This window comes from Mustela lutreola, chromosome X (genome assembly GCF_030435805.1).
Source record: "Mustela lutreola isolate mMusLut2 chromosome X, mMusLut2.pri, whole genome shotgun sequence".
NCBI lineage: Eukaryota > Metazoa > Chordata > Mammalia > Carnivora > Mustelidae > Mustela > Mustela lutreola.
In genome coordinates this window covers 116,077,846-116,091,496 of record NC_081308.1, presented here as the reverse complement: position 1 = coordinate 116,091,496, position 13,651 = coordinate 116,077,846, and the positions used below count along the sequence as shown (strand labels likewise).

The following is a 13,651-nucleotide window of genomic DNA, read 5'->3' as shown; positions in this document are numbered from 1 at the left end:
GCCCCATGTTGGGCTCCCTGATCCCAGGGGAGTCTGCTTCTCCCTCTGCCTCTGTGCTCTCTCTCTCTCTCTCAAATAAATAAATAAAATGTTTTTAAAAAAATTCCTAAAAGGAATAGCACTGCGTGGTGGGGAGGAACATGAACTCAGGACTGTTTCTGATTTCTGCTAGAGCTACAACTGAAAAAAATAGTCCAGTGTTTTCAAGAGGGTCTTATAAAAACACAAACTTCACATTATCAATAATAAGAAACTCTGCATAATAATTAGGTCTAAATGGAAAGCTAGAAAGCAAAAATGACATCTGAAAGTCATCAAAGTCATCAGAAAAAAACACACCTGATAGGGTAGGACCTTAAATCCCAAGTGCTTCTAAAAATCAGGGCTACTGAAAAGTACTTTTTTTTTTTTACTAGAGTAACAGGCTAAATCTAAGCTTTTACTAGAGTAACAGACTAAATCTAAGCTGCTATTGAACAAATCAGTTCAGAAATCTTTTCAGAACCGGAGGGCCATGAACTAAGTAAGCCTGTCGAGTTCTTCCTTAACCTAGTCCCCTGACCTTGCTGTGAATATCACATACTCCATACTCATACTTTATGAGTCATCACTAATGAGAAATTTAAGTTCTCTTACTGTAGCTTTTGAAGGGTATTTTTTTGTTTCCACCTGAAAACATTCAGACCGAGTTTTTCTGGGCACAGATCAATAGGTTCAGGCTGTTCTCAGGGGTAGGTCTTTCAGGCTGAGGCTACTCTGAACTCTAAACATGCTGCCTGCTATCCTTAATCGGGGAAGAACGTCAAATACACATCCATGTTCAAGTAAGTACCAAGACATCCCCCCAAACCAGACAAACATTATTTTACATTACTGGTTTGGGTTCTCCTCCATTAGCACAAATAAATGAGAACTAGTTATGTAATGACATAAATTTACAGTATTCACAGTTACAAAGAAGTATTTAATAAAGGCAAAGGGGAAAAAAATTAACTTATTCAGTAATAGTCAAAGACCTGATTTTCTCCATCATTGGACTTGAAGTTTCTCTTTCGCCTTATATTCATTCTCCTTAACCGTCTCCAAAGAAAAGCAAAATTCATTTTAATATAAATGACAGGTAAAATATTTGCACGCATTAAAATTAATCCGCATGCCATAATCTGAGCTTTATAAAAAAAATACACACTTAGAGAAATACGCTCATGATGGATTTACACTTAGTTGCACAGATGACAATAAGGCCAGTGAACAAATCTGCAGGAGGAATTTACCTGTTTTTCCACAAAAATACTCTTGGACAGGGTTCCTGTAAGTCCAATCCAGCTCACCAGCCATTTCTGTAAATAATGTTTTATTGGAACACAGACATGCTCATTTCTTTGAGTATTGCCTGTGACTGAAACTGAGATAATATAGCTGGCAAATTCTTAAATATTTATAATCTGGCCCTGGACACAAAGTTTGCCAACCCCTCTCCTGAGGCAATGGTCCATAACCAAAAGTGTTCACCAGAAATCATTTGCAGGGGTGGGAGGCAGAGCGCCTGGGAGGCTTAGTTGGTGAAGTGTCTGCCTTTGGCTCAGGTCATGATCCTGGGGTCCTGGGATCTCTCTCTCTCTCAAATAAATAAAATCTTTTAAAAAATCCTTTGGGAACCTTTCTCAAAAAATATATGCCTGCAATCCCCTGCACGGCCCACTCAGATTTCACAGTTGGTTCAGGACCAGTGCTCCAAGGGTTAGTAGCACCACTGACCAATCACCTGGCATCTTCCGCTTCTCTGTATGCAGTAAACAGTCGGAGCATTCTATGCACTGTGGGCACTCCATTTTGCCCTTACTGAATGCTAAATGAGCTATTCACTCTACTTTAAATAGCACTGGCATTTAATACTTACCTAATACTTTTGCCCACTTCCTCCTCCTTGAAACTCTTCCCCCTCTGACTTCTACGGCATCACTTTCCCCCTGGAACACATTTCAAGTGTCACTTTCTATGAAGCCTTCTGACTTCTCAAGTAGAGTTACTGATGGTCCTTTATCCCAGCTCTCCCGTGGCATTCTCTACATACTCCTAAGGCTAAACTGTATGTATTCATAGTGGCACCTACTGAAGTGTCTCACATGATGCTTGGTACAAAGTAGGCACTAAATTAAATAACTGACAAATGGACAGAGAGATGAATTTTAGACTCTAGGACAAGGGCGTGACAAATTCCATGCCTAAGGAAACAACAAAAATAATACCACACTGGGTCAGGGAATGTTGAAGAAACATGCAAACGGTCCTGGCTGAGGCATATACAGCTCTCCACTGTCCTGAAAAAATAACCAGTAGCACGTTTCCCACTAGATTTCTCCCCTTCCTTTTCAAACCACTAGAGATGCAAACCACCAGAGCACTGATTAACCAGAAAAGAGGCATTTTATGCTCTACCATTACTTCCCTGGCCAATCTACACCTAGCCCGTTATTAAGGTTTCCCACTGTTATCCAACTGAAGCTCTTCTCTCCTCAAATCCAACAATCAGTGAGTGCCCATCTATTTATCAGAATGCTAATGAGACACCAAGGGCTGTGCCAAGTGTCTTCCAAGCGTTATCCCCACTTACTCCTATGCTAGGCCGAAAGAAGTCTCTACCCTCCCAGAGACCAGAATATAGTGGGGAAGAAAGGCTTGCACACATGCAACAAACACAATGCATGTGATGTTAAACTCTACAACAGGGCGCCTGGTGGCTCAGTGGGTTAAGCCTCTGCCTTCAGCTCAGGTCATGATCTCAGGGTCCTGGGATTGAGGCCCGCATCAGGCTCTCTGCTCGGCGGGGAGCCTGCTTCCCCCTTTCTCTCTGCCTGCTTCTCTGCCTACTTGTGATCTCTGTCTCTCTCAAATAAATAAAAACAATTTTTTTAAAAACTTCTATGACAGAGGTGAAGTTTGAGCTGAAGTCAAAAACAGAACTGAGAGGCAGCTAAGAAACAGCGAGGATGAATAATGTCAGTATGTGCACAGCAGTAGGGACACACCGAGGATGTCTGGGAAACCAAGAGGAGAGAGAATCAGATCAAGGATGGAAAGGGTAAGTTATGACTTCTGAAGGGCAGCCTCTGGGTATGATTTTGTATACATGAAGGCATCAGTAAAAGTTCGAAGTCAGGGAAGTAGAGATCCAGTAGTTAGCAGCAGTATGTTGGAAGGATGGGAAAAGGAGGACTAGGCACAGGATAGCCCTGCAAAAGAAAAGATGGCAGATGCGCGCCTGGGTGGCTCAGTGGGTTAAGCCTCTGCCTTCAGCTCAGGTCATGATCCCCGGGTCCTGGGATCGATCCCCACATCAGGCTCTCTGCTCAGCAGGGAGCCTGCTTCCTCCTCTCTCCCTACTTGTGATCTTTGTCAAATAAATAAATAAAATCTTAAAAAAAAAAAAAGAAAAAGAAAAAGAAAAGAAAAGATAGCAGAGACATCCCAGAAGGAGAACCAGTGTGACAGATATGTAAGAAGGAAGAGTTGAAGGTAAAGGATTCTGAAAAAGACTCAGGGTTCAGGGCAGGGCAGATGATGAATAATGGTTCAGAGAGGCTGAGTTTTAAGACGCTGCTGCAGGACATCAATGTACAGCAGACAAACACGCTACCATGATTATTTCATTCTCCGCAGTGACTACTGTACATCCCTTTTCTCCTGAAAACTGCTTTGCCCATCCCCACCCCCACCTACCCAAGGTGAAACTCCTGCCTACGGTTTAAAGAACCTGCCATTATCCGACCTTACTCAACTCGATTCCATTACTGCAGGTCTCAGTGACCCACTCTAGTATTAACCTATTTTCTGGACTCACCCCCCTCCCCTTTTTTTTAAACTTCACCATCTCTAGGAAGCAGTCTTACCTAAATAGGCAAGCCTCCTCCCACACAGAAGAAAAAGTTGTATCTATGAATTGTCATATACACAGATTCATGGCATACCCAATATTTAAATCATAAACTCTCAAAATTAGATACCCCATTTCTATAGGGCACCCAGCACTCCACTGGAACCATGTCAAATTGGTCTTCCCATTTTTAGGGGCCACAAAAAATATCTTGAGGGTAGCGAAGAATCAGAATATTCTTACCTAGTACCTATATAAGATTTCTGTCCTAAAAACAATGCTATTAATACATATGAAAAGGTGCCATATTATACCCTAAATCCAGTAGTATTTCCATATTTGTTTAAAAAAACTACTAAGCTCTAATATTTACATTTGTTTAAAATCTGATTTGGGGTTGGGTAGCTTAAAAGGCAGTCTAGTATAACCTGGGGTAATCAAGATTCTAGCTGGGCAGTTCACTGGCCCTGAAGTCGAATGGCAGCTCTGCCACTTACTAGTAATAGGACCTTAGTCAGCTTAAGTTGCCGGCCTCAGCTTCCTCATCCCTAAAGGGAGAATTAAAACTTCCCATCTCACATTATGATGGTCAGGATTGTAAAGAATCCTGTATTTAAAGTACTTTGCCACCATATTAAGTGTTCAGTAAATGTTAGCTATTTCTACTATTGGGGGGGGGGGGGCAGGAAAAATGTTCAGAGGATTTCTTTAGACCTATAAAATTTAGTCCAAAAAGGGGAAAGCTTAGGAGTGACCTGAGTATACTCATCAAGTATATGAAAGATTTTCCAGTTTTATTAAAGAAAAAACCCAAATCTTGCCTTTAATGGAAGGAGAGAGACCTAGAATTAATGGCTTAAATTAAGCAAGATAATTAAATTATAAAGAAGGACGAATTTCTCAATTCTGAAGAGTGTCATGTAATTACGGTCATGATTTAAGCTGCTTGGGTAGAATCACCACCTCTGGATATATTTAAGAATAGCAGAGATGAAAATCTTATGTTGGTTGGCTTGGAGGCAACCTTGCATAGGGGGTGGGGAAGGTGAACCAAACGGCCTCTGAACTCCTGTTCTCAGAGTGATACATCTGACAGTTACCACTTCCAACAGTAACTATTATCCAGCGTAGATACTGCTAATGATTTCACCACCTAGCTTCATCCAGAAAGAGTATGTTCTTCAAATATACTCTTCCCAAGTATCTCCTTAAAGAAAATGAAAACGGTGACGATGATTCATATAATTTTACTTGGAAATTCGCGTTTCTTGGCTAGATGGCTGGAGAATTAAGAGTAGATGGTACAGATGTGGCGTCTCCATATGGCTGCAGAAGAAACTGGAAACCATTCTGGAAAAATACGTATCTGTCTTAACTGCAAAAACAAAGACTCAAATGATAAAATCCTTAGTACCCTGGCAAATTCTTCCCAGTCCATCTTGGAGCTCAAAGGTAATGCAAAAGAGATGAATTTCCTCACACAGAATAACTTTCCTCCCCTGATCTTTGCGACTGACACGAAAACCTCCGAAAACTGCCTGTGGCAGTAAGAAGACAGAAACCATATACCTGTACCTCCTGTTCTGTGACCTCTCACTCTCTCAAGACTCTGACCCATCTGGTTACCTAAACACCTTCACCACAAGCCCCAGTCTCATTTCTCTTTATTTTTCTTTGGGGCGAGTGGGCACCTATCTTAAGCCAACACCAGGTATAGCCTGGAACCTGACTTGAAAGCACCCGGGGACCAGCACTCCTGTTTATTTTCGACAGGTATTCATGACCTACTTTTCACCTAGAAGTCAAAGTTAAATATATGAATGCTGCTCTAGCCCTATCCCCTATGTAACTGATTTAAATTCTGACAGCTGGGAGAAGGGAAAGAAGCAAAACTACGTACTAGGCTCAAGAGTTCTTTCCTTTTGACCCTATTCCTTACTACTAGGTGCCCATAGCCTCAAAACAGCTTTTTAAAACACCTTTCCTAGGGTAACTCACTCTGTCTTTTATAGAACTGGTTAGCCAAGGGACATCGCTGTTTAATAAGTGGTGATACAGCATTATCTGTTTACCACTGGCAAAAAGACAAATAAGTTAACGACCTAGCTAAAGTTACATAATGTGTCATTAGCAGAGTTATTTAAAAAAAAAAAAAAAAGCCTCATGACTTTCCCAGCCCAGCATGCTTTTCATTAGCCTACAGTGACATCAGCAGGATATTATTATCTATAAACAATAACTACAGTGGTAGCTAGCATTTATCAAGTCCTAACCACGTGCTAGGCACCATGCTAAGTCCTGTCCAGCCTCTCTTGTAATTCTCACAACAGCCCTGTGAGACAAGTCCTGTCTTTTTAGCAGGGGAGGAAAAACATGGCGCAGAGAAGTAGATGACTTGCCTGGGGTCTTCCAGCTAGTCAGCGACAGAGCTAGGAGTCACATCCAAGTCTGTTACTTACTATAGCTTGTGGTCTGCACCTCCAATGTTCTTCCACTTTCTAGATCAAGGGACAAACTTAATTCTTTATAACTCACTACACTTGGGGAAAAATGAATTCCCCCCACCATACCATTAAAAATTAATCAAAACAATTTATATTAGTGAAGCTTGTACAATGTTCTGATGCTGTCTTCACAAACACATCCAAATAAATGAAATGCCCGCTGGATTTACCAATGCTGCCAGATGTACACCGCTGCTTCATGTAAAACCAGGCACTGCGTTCGTTAATAATAAGTAACATCAGAGACCAAAACTGCTCCCGTTTGGACCAGAGCAGCCATGCCAAGTGACAAAAATGCTAACGACTCAGGATGTAGACGCATTTCCAGGCATATGCATAATGCCAGGGAATAAATAATGGGGTGATGAGGTTTACAGTACAACCACTTTCTGGTAAGTAGTATTCTTTCTTTACCTCTGAATTTGTTTTTAAGGACTAGGAAATAAAAACATACTGCTCTGGTTCTCAAAAATCAGCAAGCCATAAAAACATGGAAGAATTCTGAAACCACCAAATAAAAATCACACTAAAAAAACGAAGCATTCAAAAAAAAAAAAAAATGAAGCATTCTATAGTTACTACAGTTTTGGGGGTGGAGGGGAGAAATACTTTCAGTTAAGGTCTCACTACCACAAAAACTGGCCTCTGAATTCCCATTTGTGCCAATACTGATTCTAGGGTTTTAGACTATTTATCCTAAAGCCAGTCTCAAATCCTTGAACTTCTTCATTTGCTTTTTTTTCCCTGCTACTATCAGACTGACAACTTCAAAAAAAATAGGTTATTCCTGGTCATCGACATGACAGTTCCTAGCTCTCTGCTCCTCAAATTCTTTGTGAAACAGGAGATCATCCAGCGCTGAAGAACACAGCTTTGTGTTCTGCCAAGCCCACCTTTAAAATAATGCAGCACTTAATAGTGAAGCAACTGAAGGCACATTTGCAGACATAATTTCAACAAAGGGTTCAAAGGGAAAAATAATAACCAAATGAAGAGACGTGTTTCGAAGTAAACCATAATGGATCACAAAGGCCAACTGAGATGAGGTTACTTTTCCAACAGAGCAACATAGTATCCTGCCCACCTGGTTGCTGGTAGAAAACAATTACAGGACCATTCAGTGTAACAGAGCTTCAGACAAAGAGTGAAATCCGTCAAAAGTGATACTAAGTTATAAATGCGGGGTTATATAGCTGAACCACAGTCCAATACAGCAAGTGCTAACATATTCCTGCTGAAAGGGCAGGGTCATCCTCATTCATGATGACCACAATGACTTTATGAGAGAAGATGAAAAAGCATCTGGTTCATGAAAATTTTGAATGAAGAATTCAACACACGATATATTCAAATTAAGCAAACTGCTTGTTTTTTTGAGTCAACACAGCCTCCAAGAACATTTTGACTCTTTGAAAAGGAAAAAAAATTTGAATAATATAAATATTGATTCGCTCCTTTTTTGTTGCGTGGTAAACAAGTTAAGCCCAACCTTGGAATTTCTGGTTCAGGGGGTGAAAAAAAAAAAAAAAAAAGACTGCAATTGAAAATCATAATGTTAATAAAGCAATACACTGTAAACTAAGCAATTTCCTCTTTAATGAGCTTAAAATAAGTTTTATTCTCAAGAGGCAGAAATACCAACTTACCAGCTTCGTGCCTCTTTTAATTTCCTTTTGGACATCTTCAATAGAAAATCCACCAAGACTTTCGTTATCAGAGTGTGATGATACCAAAGCAGATGAAAAGAGCTATAAATTACATTTAAAAAAAATTAAGGTTCACATTTAAAGAAATTGCAGTGCAACAGTGAATAAGATGTTAACTTTACAAGGAAATTTTCTAGTAAAAATGGCATAGCATTCATGAGAAACCATCTCTTAAAAAATTTAACTGAGTTTTTTCGTATTCGGAAATATTCATTGTCAGGATTCTCATGGTTTCAGGTGTCTTGGTTGCCGGCCTATACTTACCATGCACTTATGGTGTGCTGCCACCTTCTGGTTTTCAGATATTAGTAACTGTCCACATTCCTTGTCTCTATTTGACTTACAAAAGCCACATTTGCGCTGTCTTGTAGGCCCCTTTTTCTGTTCAACTGAGCTTGACATGATTTTTAAATTGCTTTTAGAATGCCACTTTAAGCCTCAAGAAATGCTACAGAGAATAAAAAGGGCAACAAAATGGTTAATTTCACTTTAATACCCATTTGCACAGTCATGTAAGTTGTTTAATATTTAACCTAAGTTTTAACATATGCATTTTTAAATGGCTATTTAGTATAGACAAATTAATATTAAAACCTACAACGCTTCTGTAAGGAAAAAAATGAACGTATGCATAAAGACAAGGTAATGAAATAATTCAGGAAAATCAAACTGCTTCCAAATTAGGGGATATGTGAAATAATTAAAAAGATTTCTGTGTGTATCGATAAAAAAATGTACAATGTGTGATACTAAAACAACCATCTGCTGACATAATTAATATAAAATATTTTTAAAATATAGCTAGATGCCTCTTCAAGGAGACAAAGAATTATGTATCTAAGAGCAGAGCAGAAACTTCTAAGAGAAGGACACAATATGCAGAGTGAACAGAATTCTAAAATTGCACAATTCCTTAAAGTTCACATAGTGATAAACCAACAAAAGACAAATGAATGCACTTAACCGTGACTCTGGAACACTTACTCTAAAAAATCTGAATTATTTTTAAGTATAAAAAAAAATCATGTATATACATCCTTAATAAGTTTTGCTATTGTAGTCCTTTTTAGAGTAAAGAAAAAAATTAAGCTTATAACAATCTATTCCAAAAAGCATACTTTAGGAACCAATTATTTATTTTTAACAAGCTATATTATCTGACTCTGGGGCTTACTCCACAAGCCTGCTTATCAAATTAAAGCTACAAACTGACCGTGGTGCTCTAAATGTAGTAACTTCCACATTAAATTAGCAATATTGTCTAAAAGGAAGGAAAATTTTTCTGAATGACCCTTAAATCTAGTCAAGTTATAATTATAGGTAGCAGAGTCAAACCCCCCCCCCAAAAAAAAAGGAGGGGGTGGGGGAGAAAAGCTCTGACATAGACGGTGTCAGATTTAGATCATCAATCTCAACAGGGATTCTTAAGAATCTAAACAAGTGTAAAATCAGTGATGTGACTTGTGTGGTTTTCCCAAATCGACCAACCTAAGCAGTTCTGGATCCAGGCTGCTACAACACACAACACAATCAATAACATCTCCAATTTTTGTCTTAAAATCCCCCGAAATTCTTCCCATTTTTCTGTATACTCAAATGCTTTCATGATACTATGTTGAAAACTGGACTCACTGATGCTACCTTGTAGCTCTCTGAAAGGCACTTACTCCCCATCAAGAACAGTAGCTGCCGGATGCCAGGAAGGTGGAAGATGCAAGCCAGTATTTTACAATATAAAAATGCAGACACGGGATTACAATTTAAGGTGAAGCCACAAAGAAACGGTTCTTTTTTTTTTTTTTTAATCAATTTATACCTAGGCCTTTACAGTCTTCGCATTGATGGGTTTAACAAACTCTTAATGCTATCGACAATTTTAAATACCTCGGTCTTCCAAATGGCATCGGATACTTTACAACAGTACTGTATTCATAGCACTGGCTATAAACCATGAAACTGATTGAAAACAGGCAGCAAATACTTTTAGGATTAAAGAAAAAAAGACATTAACAGAGAAACAAAAGAAACAAAAGGGGAAGTGTGTTTGCATTTGTACAGGCAAATATGTGTTCAGTTGCTTTATCAAGAATATAGCTGCCAAATCTTTAGAATTAACCATGCGAAACACCAAAATTCACAAATAGCACTAAAATTTGCTATGTGAGTTCTAAATTAGCTTTCTTTACTACTATGCAATGAAGAGTAGGCACTCTGAAACCACTGTAATGCATTCAGCATTTCTCCCGGTCATCCCTGGCCATTTCAAAGGATGGCACATAATGAATCTAATATGTACAGACATCTTTAATGTGTAATTTCTGTTCAATCCTAGCATATGCTATAAAACCAGTTTAAGATTTTTTAAAAAGTCCTGGAGTAGAAAAGCACTTTTTATTCTTGAAATTAATCCTGAAAATGGTGTCCCTCAGATTCTATCTATTGAATTCTGCCTCTTTGAATTTATAAACAGGTACATTTGTCCTCCTAATTTTGAGAATTTTTCTTTTCCAGATATCAAAGACCCAAAAATCTAAGAGAGAAAAAAGGTATGCTTTATTTTACATTCAAAAATATTCTAGTGTCTTAATCAGTATAAAATGGTAAAGTGAACAGAAACACAAAAAAAGTGCATCAAACCAATTAAAAACTTTCCCCAATGTACAATGACTAAATGGATTTTTCCACTAAAATTCAAATAATGCATCTGTGCATATCTTGCTAATTTTTTACAGCCTCCTAGTGAAACATGAAGTGGGGAACATCATGGAAACAATGACTCCTAACAAAAATGTCTTTATCATAAAAATACAGATTTTTATCTAATGCTGTCTCATTTGTGGTCTCTAGTTAGGGAGAATAAGGGCATTCCAAGGACCAATATTAAGAGATTCATAATGATCCACACAGCAATATGGCCTTTTAATTTCAGTCTAAAAGGTTTTTCAGCGCATGCAGAGATCAAACTTTGATGCTTTCGCCCAACAATGAAACCTTTTCCTTAAAAGAAACAGAATATTATGGACAGTGTTATAAAGCAGAAATAAAAAAGCAAAGGTATCCGCGTGAAAAACATCTAAATATCTGGCAAAATATAAAAGCTCGATTAGTTACGCTGAAGCCATCAATGCGTTCCTGATTTTACAAGATGCTGTAAAGAACCAAGGTAGAAATAACCTGAAACATCAAGGAGAGCATTGAAGAACCAAGTCGAGAGCTCATTCAATGTCTCGTATCTGAAAGACCATTTTCACAGAAAAACAAAACAAAAACTGCAGTTCCGGAAGATCAAACAATCCCGCACGCAATCAAGCTGAAATACACAGTTCAGAATACATAAACGTGATCCTCAAAGAAGCAGTATTTCTGTCAGGAAAGTTAGAGCGGAGAGAAATAAACGAATAAGAAATGAACCGGAAGGGCACCTGAATTTGGTTGCACGATATTATTACATGCTTCGCACTGCTTTTTGCGGTTATTCAAAAGGAAACTGAAGGAATTTTCCAGTTGTTTCAAACCCAAGGGTAAGAAAGAATTTGAACTGTAGGAATAAGACCTGATATTACGTAGTAAGCCGATGAAAAGAAAAGGGTTTTCAAAAATAAAGGATTTTTCAACTTCCACGCAGGATATCGAAACGAACAAATTTCAGAAGAATGCCGTGCTGTTCGTCCATATAATAAAGGACGATACACATAATGTACCGGGTCCTCTCCCCGTTATTTATTCCTCAATACACACTAGACTCCACGACCTCCCTCTAATCAAGCGCTAGATCAACTCGCAAAACTATCTTCCTCTAAAACACTTTAGCAGGTCCTTGCGGTCGGCAAGTCAGGGTCCCCTAATCGTCCTTTTCCAATCCTCCCGAATCCAGGCAAATATCCCAGCACTTTCTTTAACCCTCCTTCCCCAGGAGTTCGCCCTCAAAGAGTCTCCGTTTCAGATCTCAGTTTCGCCCCTAATTCCCCCCACCCCAGAGTTTTTTCTCATTCCGTAAAGCTAACCCTCTTGCCATCCTAACCATTCTTCCTCTTAAGCTTCCCAAACTGGGAGTCTCCCTCCTTCCCAAATATGTCCTAAGCGATGGCAAAGACTAAAAATTCCCAGTATTTTTTCCTCCCTAAATGCTGCGCCCCCTCCCCCGAAGTCTAGGCTTAAGCCTAACCTCTCCCTTAGCTCCCCCAAAGCACTTTTCTCAGCAGCCTCTTCGCCAAGCGCCTTCAACGAGCGGCGCTTCGGGGGTCCTTGACAATAAAGCGAGACCACCAAGAGTCCCCCTTAACAACGGGCAGGGGCGGCGGCCTGGCCACCGCCATCCTCCTTGTCTTCTCCCGCCGGGCAGAGAATGGGGGGCCCCAAGCTACCGGGGGGACTCACCGGCGGGGCCCGGAGGCGAACGGCAGCGGAGAAGCGCCAATAAGGGGAAAGAGAAAGAAGTCGGTGTCGGTTCTCCGGCAGCGCCTGGGAGCGGGGCTCTGTCGCCGGAGGTTGTTTCCTTTCATTCGAGGAGAGACGGGCTCGCCGAGCGCCCTTACGTCGCCCCCCTCGCACGCAACGACTCAACACAGCGTTAATACGTCCCGAGCGCGCCGCGAGCCCCGATTGGCTGCACGGCCGGGCAACTGAAGCCTCAGAACCACGGCGCATGTGCGGAGGCCACCCCCCAGGACAGATCGGGGCGGCAAGCTCCGCCTCCTGCTCGCGCGCGTACCTTCTATTCTCCGGTCCGCCGCGCAGCCAAGTGTTTGGGGGCAGGAGCCGAGGAGATAGAGAAAGAGGTTCAAAGATATCGCTGTGGGTCAGACGGGGAAGGGGCAGGGTTGGGACTAGAAACCACTGGACAGGGGCCCTGGGTAGCCAGTTTTCAACAGTGATTGAAGTGGGTAGGCCTGATCCTTGCACTTGTTCACCGAGGCCTTTTCACATCCATTATTTCATTGTACTCTCGTGGCATCCCTTTGAGGTCCTCCGTTCTCTCATCTTACTGCCAGGAGAGACTGAGAAGCTCGTAGTGGAGTCAGTCGGCCCGGATTTCAGTCCTCGGGCTGATCATTTTCATCTCTGTACCTGAATGATATTTTTGGCGGGGGGTCTCTAAGATGGGGATTAAAAATAGGATCTCACGGGTTTATTGTGAAGAAGAAATGAGATAATGCAAGTTAAGCGTGTATGAGCGTCCCTCGCATATAACAGGCCCTCTATAAATGCGGAGATTATCATAATCAGAAAAAGATAAGTGATTTCCTTTGTAACTCAACATAGGTAAACGCGACAGCTCACGGAGCGCTTTCCTTTTTGATGTATGGAGCCTGACTGCTTGGGTTTGAATCCCAGCTCCTCCACTTCTAGTTCTGTGACCTTGAGCACGTTGCATTACCTCTCTGTCCCTCAGTTTCAGCATGTCCAAAATGGAGATCACAATGGTAACCGTCTCAAAGAGCTGTAAGAGAAATGAGTTAATACATGTAAATCATGTAGAATAACACTTGGGGCACATAGTATGCCCTTTGCAAGGGTCAGCTTTTGTTATTTTCTTTTACACTCACAGACTAAATGCCAGTGGTTAA

General features: G+C 40.5%; 1 protein-coding gene across 4 annotated transcripts in view; it reads right to left on the bottom strand.

The window, feature by feature from the left end:
* PHF6 (PHD finger protein 6) overlaps positions 1–12,646 on the bottom strand; it is a 46,711-nt gene extending 34,065 nt beyond the window's left edge. For 2 of the 4 annotated variants that reach the window (XM_059157150.1, XM_059157153.1), the window contains exons 1-3: positions 12,462–12,646; positions 8,349–8,532; positions 8,025–8,126 (exon numbers count right to left, since the gene is read on the bottom strand). In XM_059157150.1, coding sequence (XP_059013133.1) covers positions 8,025–8,126; positions 8,349–8,486 — 240 coding nt within the window. In that variant the 5' untranslated portion in view covers positions 8,487–8,532; positions 12,462–12,646. The remainder of the gene's footprint in view (positions 1–8,024; positions 8,127–8,348; positions 8,533–12,461) is intronic. The other 2 variants (XM_059157149.1, XM_059157152.1) reach the window with 2 other exon arrangements.
* Positions 12,647–13,651: the final 1,005 nt, after the last annotated feature.